We start from the raw sequence: 14,301 nt of genomic DNA, 5'->3' as shown, positions 1-14,301 counted from the left end.
AAAATAATGGGGCTAAAGGCCAATAAATCCCCTGGGTCTGATGCATTGCTTCCTTTTGATGTCAAAAGTACAGAGATGTTGAATCCACTGGCAGTAGTCTTCCAAGAATCTTTCCAATTCTGGAAAATTCCAAAAGGATTGGAAAACTGCCATAGAACATTGAATCTACCCACACATGTAATGTTCTATGTCTAAACAAGTGCAGGAAAAGAAAGTAAGTGTGAAAAATGATTGGGTTCGGAAAGTAGAGAGTAAGGGTAAAGAGAAAAGTGACAGTGAGAGCCTTTTTCCTCGGGTGGTGACGGCGAGCATGAGGGGACGTAGCCTTAAACTGAGGGGTGATAAATATAGGACAGATGTCAGAGGTAGGTTCTTTACTTAGAGTAGTAAGGGTGTGGAATGCCCTGCCTGCAACGGTAGTAGACTCACCAACTTTAAGGGCATTTAAATGGTCATTGAATAAACATATGGATGATAATGGAATAGTGTAGGTTAAGATGAGCTTCAGATTGGTTTCACAGGTCGGCACAACATTGAGGGCCAAAGGGCCTATAACACCCTTCTCAAAAAGGAGGGGCACAAAAAGGGCAACTACAAGCTAATCGGCTTAACATCTGTATTAGGAAAAAGTGAGTCTACTATGAAGGTTATAGTATTTAGGTAGAGCATTTAGTTAGATGTATCAAGCAGAATTAGCATGGCTTCACAAAGGCAAAAATCATGCTCTGACAAATTAATTGCACTTTTTTTGAGAAGGTTACAAGCAGGATAGTTGAGGAGGAGCCAGTAGATCTGATAAGCATGTTTCAAATCCAAATTTAATGAAGTCTGCAGTGATACTTATGGTTGCTCATGGTGTAGAGGAAAGTATACCAATATGAATAGAGGATTAGCTAATCAAATACAGATTTGCGATAAGCGGTGCACTTTCAGAATGACCACTTCTAACTAGTCAACTGCCACAGGTCAGTGCTGGGACCACAGTTATTTACAATATATACTCCAGGCTTGGATGAGGGAAGTGAAATGACGATCATCAAATTTCCACAAAAATAGGTGGGAAGGCAATTGCTGAGCATAACCTGTCTACAAGAGGCTAGAGACAGCTTAACTGATTGGGGAACAATTTGGCTGATGGGCTATAGCATGAGAAAATATGAGATTGTATACTTCGGCAGGAAGAATAAAGAAACTGTTATTTAGATTGGGAGAGACTGCTCACAGACTGCACCACACAAGGATTTGGGGGTCCTAGTGCATGAATCTCCAAACTAGTAAACAAGTTCAGTGGGTAATCAGGAAGTTAAATAGACTGTTGGCCTTCCTTTCAAAGGGGATGGAGTATAAAGATAAAAAGGTATAGAAAAAGACCAGCAAGTAATCGGATCATACCTAGAATAGTGAACAGTGTGGGCCTGTACTCGTCTTAAGGACCGCAATAGTGTAGAGAAGATTGACTGACAACTGACTGGGTTGATCCTGGGAACATAGGAATCCTCTTTATGAAGAAAGATTCAGTAGTTTGGGCTTGTACTTGTTGGCATTTAGAAGAATGAGAGGTAAAAGACAGTCACCATAGTCTTACTAGACCACAGAGATGGCAGGTGGTGATTTAACTTAAGGATCAACTTACCACCCTGTCAAGTGAGGACAGAGTTTGAAAAGGAGAATCCTTCAGAGTAAGGGTAGTTCTGAGGAGGGGTCACCGGACCCAAAGTGGTAACTCTGTTTTCTCCTCCACAGATGCTGCCAGACCTGCTGAGCTTTTCCAGCAACTTTTTTTGTTCCTGTTTTTAATCCTTCGTAGTAACTTCAGCAAATGCTGAATAGAACCCATACTTCTGGCAACACTCTGCATTGCAAGCTAGTTGTCCATTCAACAGCTGTACCGTAGGTATGAAAAGGTATACCCTTTTGGGAATATGTAGGATCAGGGCAAATTCTGTGAGAGATTACCCATTTAGGGCAGGTGAGGAGGAATTTCTTGAGGATGCCGAATCTGGCTAACACTGGTTTATTGAGTGAGAGCATTCCAGGCTGAGACACAAACTTTTTTAACCCATAAGAGGATCAAGAGTTATGGAAATAACAGGAAAGTGGAATTGAGGATTATCAGATCAGCCAAGATTTCATTGGCAGAGCAGACTTGATGATCTGAATGGCCTAGTTCTGCTTCTGTTTTATGGCCTCTGAAACTGTTGGCACAGACTTGAACAGTGGTTTCTTCCTTTGCTGTGATTTAATGTTATAAACAAAAATGTACCTGTTCTTAACGTTTCTTTTTCTCTTCAAATTAGAGAATATCCCTGAGAAATGGACCCCAGAAGTGAAACACTTTTGCCCTAGTGTGCCAATTATCCTTGTCGGGAACAAAAAAGATCTGAGGAATGATGAGCACACACGGAGAGAATTGGCAAAGATGAAGCAGGTTTGTAGAAGATTAGAAATTCAGTATCAGCTTTCACAAGCAATGAATCTAATTTCATCAGCCTGTTAATGATGGAGTGGGAAGGCTGGAAGAGTGGCACAGGGAAGCATCTGGATGGAAGCTTAATTTCCTTTTTTTTTTAAAGCCACTTCCTGCTTCTGCAAATATTTTGTCTGCATCAGGTGGCCTTACTTCTACGTGGGGAGCCCACCAGTTTGTGTTTGGGAGTCACAGGTTCCTTGATGAACAATCCAATGCTCACAGAAGAGACTCCATGTAATCATACTGTCAGTGTCAGTGCTCCATAAGAGCCCCTGGCTGGATCTGAACTTCCTTTAATCTTTTGAGGGTGCCTTCTTGCCTGTAATACAGTGTAAGCACTGGTGACTGATAGCAAGGACACTGATGAATTGTCTGCCCTCTGATTAGAAGTAGTAGTTGAGTGCAGGACTACCATCCTTAATTAGATGGCAGCACTGCAGTATGATGTTGTGTTGCCTCCGGTTTCCACCACTGGCCAAAGTGGGATCAACTGCTTTCAGCTATGGTGGTGAGAATTGACCATTTGCCAATAAAATTCATCTCAGTGATTTGATGCTTCTGTTGTAATAAATCATGTGGTCTTTTCTTTAGTGACAAGTTTCTTCTCATCCTATATTTTGAAAATTTGGAAGTTGCTATTGCAGGAATGACAGAAAAAGCAGAGTATTACTTAATGACTGCAGTTCTAGATACAGATGGATGTGGGTCTCAAGTCCATGAATCATAAAGAAGTCGTCTGCAGAGACAGGAAGAACAAGAAGGCTACTGAGATCCTATCCTTTAAGAGAAATTGAATGTCAGTATGGATGTTTATTCTTCTGTTTACACAAGAATATTAGTGCGACCACATCTTGACCAGCGTGCACCTTTTAAAGGAAGGATGCAAATGCATTGAAAGCAGTTGAGGCGGCTTAATAGATCGCCTGGAATGACTGGGCATTTTTAAGATGGTAGCCATGTTTCTGTTGGAGTTTAGGGGTGACTGGATTGAAGTGTAGAAAGGTCTTGAATAATCTTGATGCAATGAACTTGTAACAGCTATTTCCTCTTCTGGATCAACTCAGAACCCTTTACAGTTGGGGTCACCCTTCTAAGACAGGGATAATTGTTTTTACTTTTCAGGGTTGTGCAGCTTTGGAATTCTTGGCCTCGTAAGGTGGTAGAAGCAGCACCGTTAAATTTTTTTTCTTTTAAGCAACAGATGGATCAATTTTGGCCAGGAGGGGAATCATAACTTATCAGAGCAGTTAGCAATGTGTACTTCTGCTAAAGCAAAAAAAAAGATGAGTTGTGATCATGTGACAGAGCAAACTTGAGGAAACTAAATGGACTTTTGCTTCTATTTCATACATACAGTATTCTCTGCTTTCCTAATATAAAGCGAAGAATTGGGAATGGTGGAGATCTGAAACAAACAGAAGTTGGTGGAGAAACTCAGCAGATCTGGCGGCATCTATTGGGAAGAAAGCAGAGTTAATGTTCTGAGTCCACTAATGTTTTGACTCACATTATTAGAGCTGCTACAAGATAGGAAAAAGTGGTATTCAAGCCAAAGATATCTCCAATGGGATGTACTTGGACATGTTCTCCCCACTCCCACCAACACACCCCCCCCCCCAAAAAAAAACACCATTCCAGAACCCTGAATGTGCTTAGTCAAAAATGGCTGCTTCACCTGGAAAGGGTTAGCTTTCCATGCTCTCAGTTATTCCCCTCTGCCATGAGTACATCTAATAACCTTGTGCCATGAAATTTTGGAACATGATTGGGAATAGTAGAACTATTTTTCTGTTTCCTTTTTCTGTAGGTTTGGATAGGGATTATACATTGTTGTATAATTTTTTAAAGTAACCCTCTGTCACATTCATACAGGAACCTGTAAAACCTGAAGAAGGAAAAGAGATGGTCACCAAGATTTGCGCATATGGGTATATGGAATGCTCAGCAAAAACTAAGGATGGAGTGAGAGAAGTTTTTGAAATGGCTACACGGGCTGCCTTGCAAGCTAAGCGTCCAAGGCACAAGGCCTTTTGCAGTGTTCTATAAAGCAAAAATGCAAACTAAGTGCATCCTACCACACATATTACAGTCACTTGATTTCTAAAGAAAAAATCTTGAATTGATGTTTGTTAAATCTAGTATGATAGTGTCTTGATTATATCGGCCTCTCATTTATCTGTAATGCTGTTCCTGACTATTCCGTTTGCTATCAATATTTAAAAGCCAATCAAGGTTTTATTTCCTAGTTCATTGATGTGCTGATGTATAGCTATGGTCAATTTTACAATATGCATGTATGCACCTAAACTTTGGTTTGCCATTATCGTAAGTTTTTTTTTGTCCTATCTACTTTACATGATCAACAGGTGCAGCCTTACTGGTAGGAAATGGCACTCCGTCAGCCTGTATTGCTTAACATAGAACCAAACCAAGAAGTCAATTTGGCGCCACTGTTTATAGATGTAGTTTAATTCAACTTTTGTATAATTGGATTTCATAACGCTAATACTGTAGCCTTCACTGAAATTTTTAAGTGTATTGGAAAAAAAAAATAAAAGTTGAATTCCTTTGTATAAAAGCTTGGTAACTTTCTGAAATGGATAACTGATCTAAACCAAATCGGGCTGTCAACACACTTATGTAAAACATGGAGATTTATATCAGGGAAGGGTTAAGATTTGGGGAAAAGCGGGAGTTCTCTCTTTGATCTTGGACACCTTGCTTATTAAATACAAATTACTGTTCAGTTTGAGGGATAAAGCTGGACAGCAGCTCAGTAAATAACAGATTGGCATGGTCAACCATACCATGCATTCAATGCCTTCTATTTATCATTTTAGTATATGTACTGCCTGCCTTTATGATTTGTTTTTAACATTGGAGTTGTATCTGAGGTTCTGAATGTACCTCACTTGCAATTTAATAGGTGTTTTTTTTGGCTGTATCAGTAAATAGTTACCAGCAATACTAATAGCAAAATAAAAGCCTTTTTTTTTAGAAGAAACCAAGTCTATTCTTTACACTTTCTATAAGTCTGTGGGTGTGTTCTTAACCAAGTCACTGTGCCTTTTTATTCTTTGTCGTGTTCAAATAATTCTTAACCCTGAAACATCAGGAAAATATGGAGTTGGCTGCATTGGGCCAACAGTTCAAGAAGGTTGTTCACCACCATGCAATTATGATGGGCAACAAATGCTAGTCTGGCCAGCAGCACACATGCCCCATCAACTTGAGTAAAGAAAAATCCTTCTTTATTATTTTTGACCTATGCAACTTTTAAGGCACTTTTTTTATACCCACTTCTTTGACCACACTTGGTCACCTTTGCTAATTGTGTCCTTTGGTTCAGTACCAGTTTTCACATGAAGTGCCTGAGAATGTTTTGCTACATTCATGAATGCAAGTTGAATTTGAATGTTACATCACTGCTGGAAGGTAGTCAGCTTGCCTGGTCTCTAGGAGTTCACATCTGAAAAGACAAAAAAAAAATCATTGCATGATATTCAATGTGTAAGAAATATTGTCTAACATTTCACACAGGACCCAGTCCTTTTTAATCTTGCTGAATTTCCCATTCTAGGAAACTTCTTTTACTGCCAATTTAGAGATATAGCTACAACTTTGCTGCATGATCCTGCTATTGTGTAGAAATGGTGAATAATCCAAAATACACAACGTAATCTTGTAATGTCTAAATTTCAGTAAAACCTGTAATGCCTCTAATCTTTGGGAAGGTATTCTGGTGAGAAGGGGAAAGGATGTTTCCTGGTGGTTTTCTGAATGTCACTGTCAGGCGAAAATTTGACCTGTTTTCCATCCTGTAAGCATATTTCAAATTGTGACTTCTCTAGCGAGTTTTGAGAAGATTTGTAGCTCAGGTTGAGGTTCTGGATGTGAGTTTGCTCGCTGAGCTGGAAGGTTCGTTTTCAGACGTTTCGTCACCATTCTAGGTAACATCATCAGTGAGCCTCCGGTGAAGCACTGGTGTTATGTTCTGCTTTCTATTTATGTGACTACTTCTATTTCTATTTATCCGCCCACTGGCCACTGTTGTGCAAGCAGAATGGAGAATTGGGTGACACAAAGGAGGAGAGTTTTTTTTTGAGACAAAATCTTTTAGTTTTGGTCATGATATATTTGGATCAAATGGATTTGGAGAAAATTACAACAGATGTTGTAGATGCAAGACAGACTATTGATGTGTGTGTAGCAAAGGACTGCTGTAGATTTTTTTTTTAAAAATGCAGGACGTAAATGCACATTTTTACCTACTGTGGGTGCATATTGCTGGATTATAATTCTTTAGCTGTGGTGAGTAGCAAACAAAGAAGGATGCTCGTTTTTTTTTCTTCGAAGCAGAAATTCATGTTTAGCAAGTCCTTATTTTGCATTTGTTAATTCTGAAAATGAACTAATTTATAGAAGCATAGGACAATAATAGAAGGGTCATTCAATCCACAGTGCCTATGTAACTTGAACTACTTGTATTTCCTTCAAGTTTAACTATGTAAGTGACAACATTGACATAAAACATCTGCATATAATGTATTTTCCTCTCTCGTTATGCCAAGTAGACAATGAAACTAAGCTAGTGAAAAGATAACCTTGTGTGTAATGATGGTTATCCTTTCTCATCTCCCTTGTATTAGCATTTGTGTAATTATAGAACTGAGCTTATGAATGATTATAAAACTGATTTGCAAAGATTTTTCTCTCTCATCCCTACCAATCACCAGCATATCACTTCCCCCAGGCCAAAACACTATGCTTGTGTCATGAGTAGAAATTGGATTGACCTTTTCCAGGGGTATTCATATTTACTCTAAAGCCAACTTTCTGTTCACCTCTAAGCTGTTTCTCTACTTTTCCAAATCAATAGCGCAAAATCAGGTCGGTTGAGGATTCAATTAAACATGAACTATGGATAAAAGTAGTAACAGTGGAATAGCTAAAAGCAGAAAATACAAAAATGTGTAAGAGGTAGATCAATATTGGGAGGTTAATTGAGTAATTCTTCATGTGAAATACTAAAATTGTATAACGTGCTGTATTCTTTCACAATGTACAGATTACATTGACTCAGTTGTTAGCACTAAATAATAGTGATTTGGCAGAGCACATAACCTGTGAATGAGGTCATTGTAAAAATGTTTGAGACAAAATTAAAGTGATACAATGGATAAAGTTTTCAGAAAATAATCAATCTGTTGAATGTCTGTAATGTGAGGATACAGTTTTCAGGTTGGAGGTTCATAATGCAAGGATCTGTCTTAGTCTAAAAGAAAATTTTAAAACTCCCAACGTTACTGTCAAAATATAGCAAAGCTCATGGGATGTGGATGTTGTTGGCTAAGCTTGCAGCCACTGTCCACCCTTTTGGGCTACTACAGTCTCCAGGAACAGGTGTGCCCCCAGTGCTGCTTGTGATGGAGTTCCGAGATTTTGACTAATGACTGTGAAGGAGCAATGACATAATTTTCAAGTACAGATGAAGTCAGGTTTGCTGGTGTTGGTGTTCCTACTTACGGGCTACCTTTGTCATTTTTACATAGTTGAGATATGGGTTTAGAGACTACTGTGGAACGAACCTGCATGAATTGCTGCTGTGTATCTAGTAAATGGTACATACTTGCCACACTGAGTTGGTGAAGAGGGGAGTAAATGTTGAAGGTGGTGGGTGGGCTCCTTTTTGTCCTGAATGATGATAAGCATCTTGAGTGTTGTTGGAGCTGTACTCCCACAGGCATCCAACAGGCTCCTGGCTTGTGCATTGTAGATGATGGACAGACTTTGGGGAATTGGGAGGTCAGTATCTCACTGTGGAATTCCCAGCCTGTGACATGCTCTGTAGGCACAGTATTTATATGGCTTGTCCAGTTCAATTTCAGGTCAATGGTGACTGCATCAATTTTGATAGAACAGTCAGCGATGGTAATGAAGATCAAGGGGCAGTGGTTAGGTTATCTCTTGTTGGAGAGATACATTGCCTTACAGTTGTGGAGTACAAACATTACTTGCCACTCCTCAGCCCAAAACTGGATATTGTCCAGTTCTTGCTGAATATAGGTGCAGGAACTTCAGTATTTGAGAAGTACTGAATATTTTTTGAATTGTGGAATTGGCAGCCAACATTTCCACTTTTGACCTTTTTATGATAGAGGGAAGTCATTGATGAAGCAGACGAAGATGGTTGGGCCGAGGACTTCCTGCAGTGATATCCTGGAGCTGAGATGACTGACCTCCAATCACAACCACCTTTCTGTATGCTAGGTGTGACTTCAAAACAGTGGAGAGTTTCCCACTAATTCCCATTGACTTCAGGTTTTCTGGAACTTCTTGGTGCAACAGTAAGCAGGTCATGTCTGAGCGGGTACCTCTTGATAGTCTGCTGTCAATGGCATCCCTTTCCTCACTTTATCAATGAACTTTCGGTCATGCGCGATGTGACGGCTGGCTAAGTTAGATACGTTCTACCTTTTGGCCACAAGACATGCTTGGACAATTTTCTACATTGGGTAGGTTCTGAGTGTTATAAGTGTATTGGTGCAGCTAGTTCTGGAGCACAGGTTTTCTGTACAATTGCCAGAATATTATCTGCTCCTCCAACTTTTGCATTCAACAATGGTTTTCAACCATTCTTTGATATCGTGAGTTGAATTGGCTGGAGACTAGCATCTGTGATGCTGGGACCTCTGGATGAGGCAGAGAGATGCATCGTCCACTTGCAGCTTCTAGCTGAAGATGGATGCAGTTGCTTCACCTTTTGCCCTGATGTGCTGGGCTCTCACATAATGAGGATGAAGATATTTGTGGAGCTTCCTCCTCCAACAAGTTGTTTAATTTTTCACAACCATTCACTGCTGGATGTAGCAGGACTGCAGAGCTTAGCTATGATCCGTTGGTTATGGGATTGCTTAGCTCTATCACTTACTGTTTTTGATGTTTGACATGCCAGTGGTTCTGTATTGTAGCTTTACCAGTTTAACACCTGAATTTTAGATATCCTCTGTGTTTATACCTGGCATGCCGCCTAGCATTCTCCACCGATGCAGGTTTGAACCCCTGGCTTGATTGTGATAGCAATGTTAGAGTGGGCATTGGAGTTGACATGTCCAGGTTTGTCATTGTCAGTCAATTGTAAGTCGAAATGTCCCATTTCATTCCATTGTTTATGTTTCGTTGTGGTTTAATACAGGTGTTTGGTGTGTGAGGCTATTTCCATAGTTAAGAATCAACCACATTACTTTGGATATGGAATCTTATTTGGGCTATACTGGTAGGGACACAGTAATGAACTGAATAGATTTTCACAATGCTTTGACAGTAACTACCAATGGCCTAGTTTACAATTCCAGCTCCCACCCACAATTCTTTCTCCAGTACATCAATGATATGATCGGTGCTGCTTCCCTGTCTCAACTGGAATTGAAAATGCTTATCAATTTCGCTTCCAATTTCCACCCTGCTCCTACCTCCACCTGGTCCAGCTCTGACTCCTGTTCCCTTCCTCGACATCTGTTTCCATTTCTGCAGATAGGCTGGCCACCAATATCCACTATCAAACCATTTGATTCCCACAGTTATACATCCTCACTCTGATTCCTGTGAAGACACTACTCCATTCTCCCAATTCCTCCATCTCCATTCCCTCTGATCGGATGAGGCCAACTTCCACAAGGGGCCTCTGAAATGTGCAACTTCTTCCTCAACCAAGGATTCCCCAGCACCGTAGTCACCAGGGCCCTCAGCCCGGTCTGACCCATCTCCTGCACTTCAGCCCTCATCCACTCTCTTCCTTCTCTCTTCCTTCCCACAACAGCAATAGGGTGCCCCCTCACCTATAGGGTCCTCACCTACCATCCCACCAGCACCCACCTCCAGAGGAACAATTAACTGTCATTTCTGCCACCTCGGAGGCCTGACCTGAGTCCTTTTTGTCTATTTTCTTGCAGGTCATTTCACACACAAGTTCACACACAGTGAATCCCCAAGTTTAACTCATGAACAGGAAGTTCTTAGTAGCAATACTGCAATCAGATTTCTCTCACTTCTTCCCATTTGCTTCCAGCAGCCTTGGGAAAGCACCTTTTCTGCATGGTATATTTCTCAATCTGAGTTATAAACAGTGGCTGATCAAACCTACACCTTCCATTCCTTCCTGCTGAGCATTCTACACACTCTTTGAATTCCTACACATTATGATCATCACCAGTACCTGCGTTTAGAAACAATACTGTGAGCAGAACCAACAGCATAGCTATGAATCAACGCACAAGATGTCTCACTAAATGAGTCATAACATTCTTTCCAACCAGTTTGAAACATAGTACGTTGGCAGGGTCAGTGGAAAGCTAAGGTGGATGACAGATTTGCAATCTTTCACTGAAATTATTCAGCTTTAATGTATTAAACAGAGATACTTAATCTAGACTGGCTATTTTAAACTTCAGTCTCGTTTCCATTGTTTACTAAACAAGTTTGGAACAACACATCATCCCAAGTGTCAGGTTCAAATGAATGAAATTCAAATCCAGAAATGGTATCAACATTTCTTCCTTACAATGTGTTCTTCAGGGTAGAGTAGTAGAGACAAAAGCCCAGAAACCCATTGAGAAAAGGCAAGGGCTTGTTAGATTTATTGAAAGCATCAGTTATTAGAGAGCAAACTGTTTCCCTCACTTGTGAATTTCCAATTGTAAACACTGCACAGAATGAATTGTGCCCCAGTGCTTTGACAGGTTAATTTAAAAAATGTCTGTTTTCAAATTATTGTAGTTGGTTCTGCTGATGAATTATCCTTTTTACCTTCACAACTATATCTTGTCTAATAATATCCTGTACATTTTCATGCTTCCATTATGGGGAAAAAAAACAGCATAGAAGTTGGTATTCTATTACCAAATCACCCTTTATTTACATGTGTGCAGTATACGGACTCTGACCAGTTGACTCAGAGCCATTCCATAGAGTGAGAAGCTACAGCAAGTACCTTGAGCAAGTAATCAAGGTTAAAACTTTGAACTATAGAATGATTCCAGGCATCGGCTAGTTGATCCATCCTTTCATACCAGCCACCTGTAAGACCACCTCACCTCGTCCCCAGAGTTTTGCAAATTCTTACCCGTTGGATAATTATCTAATTTTGTGTTGATGGCCTTGTTGGAAACTGTCTCCACCACATTCTCAGACAATGCATTCCTAACCGCTCACTGAACCCAAAACATTAACTCTTTTTTTTTTTCTTTACAGATGCTGCCAGGCCTGCTGAGCTTTTCCAGCAACTTCTGTTTTTGTTCCTGATATGCAACATCCACAGTTCTTTCGGTTTCTATGCAGTATTTAACTCACTGCCACATCTCTTCCAGGCATGCCCACCTTGAAGTCCTGCTCCTCTCTCCAGCAGGATTTCTGATCCAATCTCTCTTCTTGCCCACCAACTTTAATCTCGCTATCACTCCTGGTATTTGACCAAGTATTTGCTAAAACTTGTTTCCACAACTTTTCCCTAGGGTAGGATTGACTGCCACGAGGGGTCATAGTTTTAAGGTGTTAGGAGGAAGGTATAGAGGAGACGTCAGAGGGAGGTTCTTCACCCAGAGAGTTGTGAACACATGGAATAGTTTACCAGTGGTAGTCGTGGAAGCAGAGTCATTAGTGACATTTAAGCGACTGCTGGACATGCACATGGACAGCAGTGAATTGAGGGGAGTATAGGTTAGGTTATTTTGTTTTTGGATTAGGATTATTCCACGGCACAACATCGTGGGCCGAAGGGCCTGCACTGTGCTGTACTTTTCTATGTTCTAACCATATCACATTCCTCAGTGACTCCCTCCGGCTCAGACTTACCCCATGTGGATTCCAACTGAAGTTGCATCCCTCATGTTTTGAATCCTCCCAGGATCTCACACATCTCCACGGACAGCTGCTCTCGCCATATCCTGAGATCCATACTCAGTGCCATGCGGCACCTCATGCGCACTCTCAATCTTACTCCTCAACAGCATCGCATCTCAGAGCTGCACCACTCCGCAGTTCCACTTCATCCTCTGGCTCATTCATCATGCTAACAAGAAACTTTTTCTTTTCCTTTCAGGCATCAAGGCCCACAAGATTCAGTGAGTTCAGAGGAAGGGTCACCGGACCTGAAATGTTAGCTCTGACTTTTTTCTCCACAGATGCTGCCAGACCTGAGCTTTTCCATGAATTTCTGATTTTATTCCTGATCTACAGCATCCGCAGTTCTTTCACTTCTTATACCATCTTCCAGTGATCGTTCCTCCTATGATTGTTTAGATAGCAAAAGACAGCACTCGTATAGCACTTTTCACAACTTTACACCTGAATAGTAAACTAAAGTGTTAGGCTCTGGTTTGTGGTTTCGTTCCATTTTGAATGTTTGAAAGTCTCTTCAGGCAAATTGTCACCTGTTCTGTATTTAGGAAATTTATCCTCTTAAGTGTTGAGGGTTTGACTGCAGTAGATTTCTGTAAAGCCCTTTTATTTACTCAATAATACATTTTCCTGTCAAGGTAAATGCATCTTCTTTCTAATACAGACTGTTCCTTCTCTCTTCTTAAACTCTACCTTGTTTCGTAATGTCACTGTTACAGCATCATATATAATGCCATCTCATTGCAGTTACTGCTGTAATATAGAATGATTGGCTTGAGGAAGTCCATTATAATTAACTAATTAAAACAAAACGAAGAACTGTGCATGCTGAAGATTTGAAACTCAGCAGGACAAATTCAGCAGGTTTGGCAGCACTGGTGGGAAGAAAACATTCTCAACATTTCAAGTCCACTGACTCTTCTTCAAAATTGTAAACTCTGCTTTCCTCTCCACAGATGCTACCAGACCTGCTGCGTTTCTGGTTTTGTTTCACAGCTAATTAATTCTTCTCAACAAAAAAAAACCCAAAGAACTGTGGATGCTGGAATCAAGAACAAAAACTGGAAAAAAACTCAGCAGAACTGTTTGTAACTAATTCTTATGTTGTCCAGCACGTACGAGTCACTTATGCTTCAGCAGAGGTCACTAGAGAACTGATTTTAAAAAGCAGGAAGTACAATTTTCCTCAGTTTGTGCATATATATGCACAATGAGAGACTGTCAATCCTCAGCTTCTAATGCCTAGAGCTGCAAATGTATGACACAGGCGAGATTGTGTGGTTATGGGGTCTCTCGGGCTGGAAACATTTCTCAGCCTTGATTTCTGCCCGATGCTAATTTAGTTGTTCATTGACAGATTGGCAGAAATGGATGCCACTGATTTCTGCATTTGGCCAACAACTAATAATTTTCAGGACGGCAAAAGTTGAGTGTGTTTGGCACTCAACAGCACCCCATTCCTGGAAACCCGTCTGCGCCACATGGTGGAAGTAGATTTTATCACAACTGGACAATACAACTTTGCTGCTGCTTTTCAGGTTAAAATTTTTAAGTCTTTGCTCCCTTGAAAATGGAAATGACACTATCTAGGTGCAGAACAATGAGCAAATTCAATGAGTTTACATACTGCATTCAAGGGCTAATGCGAGACAAGCCAGGTTGTAATGCCAGAGTAATAAGGATAAGAATGTGGGGGAGGCCCTTCCATGAAGCAACAGCCCTATCAGCTAAACCCAGAAAAGCTGGCCCGGATTTGGGAGGAGACATAGTACATGCTGGAGCACCAACCAATAAAGACCATCAGAAATAGAATCCCAAGCCGGATGGCTCCACAAGGCTTTGCATCAACTACTAAAATCTTAATGTAATTACCAGAGCCAACTCCAACCTGATCTTGCAGCTGGAGGACTGCAGAGATGGATAAGGGAGCCTACATT

The 14,301-nt window shown here is 40.7% G+C and overlaps 1 protein-coding gene across 2 annotated transcripts in view; it reads left to right on the top strand.

Annotated features, from left to right (window-relative positions):
• The window catches only part of LOC125460543 (transforming protein RhoA), a 59,447-nt gene extending 53,973 nt beyond the window's left edge, over positions 1-5,474 (top strand). For both annotated transcript variants that reach the window (XM_048548099.2, XM_048548100.1), the window contains exons 4-5: positions 2,298-2,428; positions 4,343-5,474. In XM_048548099.2, the coding sequence (XP_048404056.1) occupies positions 2,298-2,428; positions 4,343-4,516 (305 nt within the window). In that variant the 3' untranslated portion in view covers positions 4,517-5,474. The remainder of the gene's footprint in view (positions 1-2,297; positions 2,429-4,342) is intronic.
• Positions 5,475-14,301: the final 8,827 nt, after the last annotated feature.

This window comes from Stegostoma tigrinum, chromosome 11, assembly GCF_030684315.1.
Source record: "Stegostoma tigrinum isolate sSteTig4 chromosome 11, sSteTig4.hap1, whole genome shotgun sequence".
Taxonomy (NCBI): Eukaryota; Metazoa; Chordata; class Chondrichthyes; order Orectolobiformes; family Stegostomatidae; genus Stegostoma; species Stegostoma tigrinum.
Note: the sequence above shows the minus strand (reverse complement) of the source record. Positions and strands in the feature narration are given on the sequence as shown.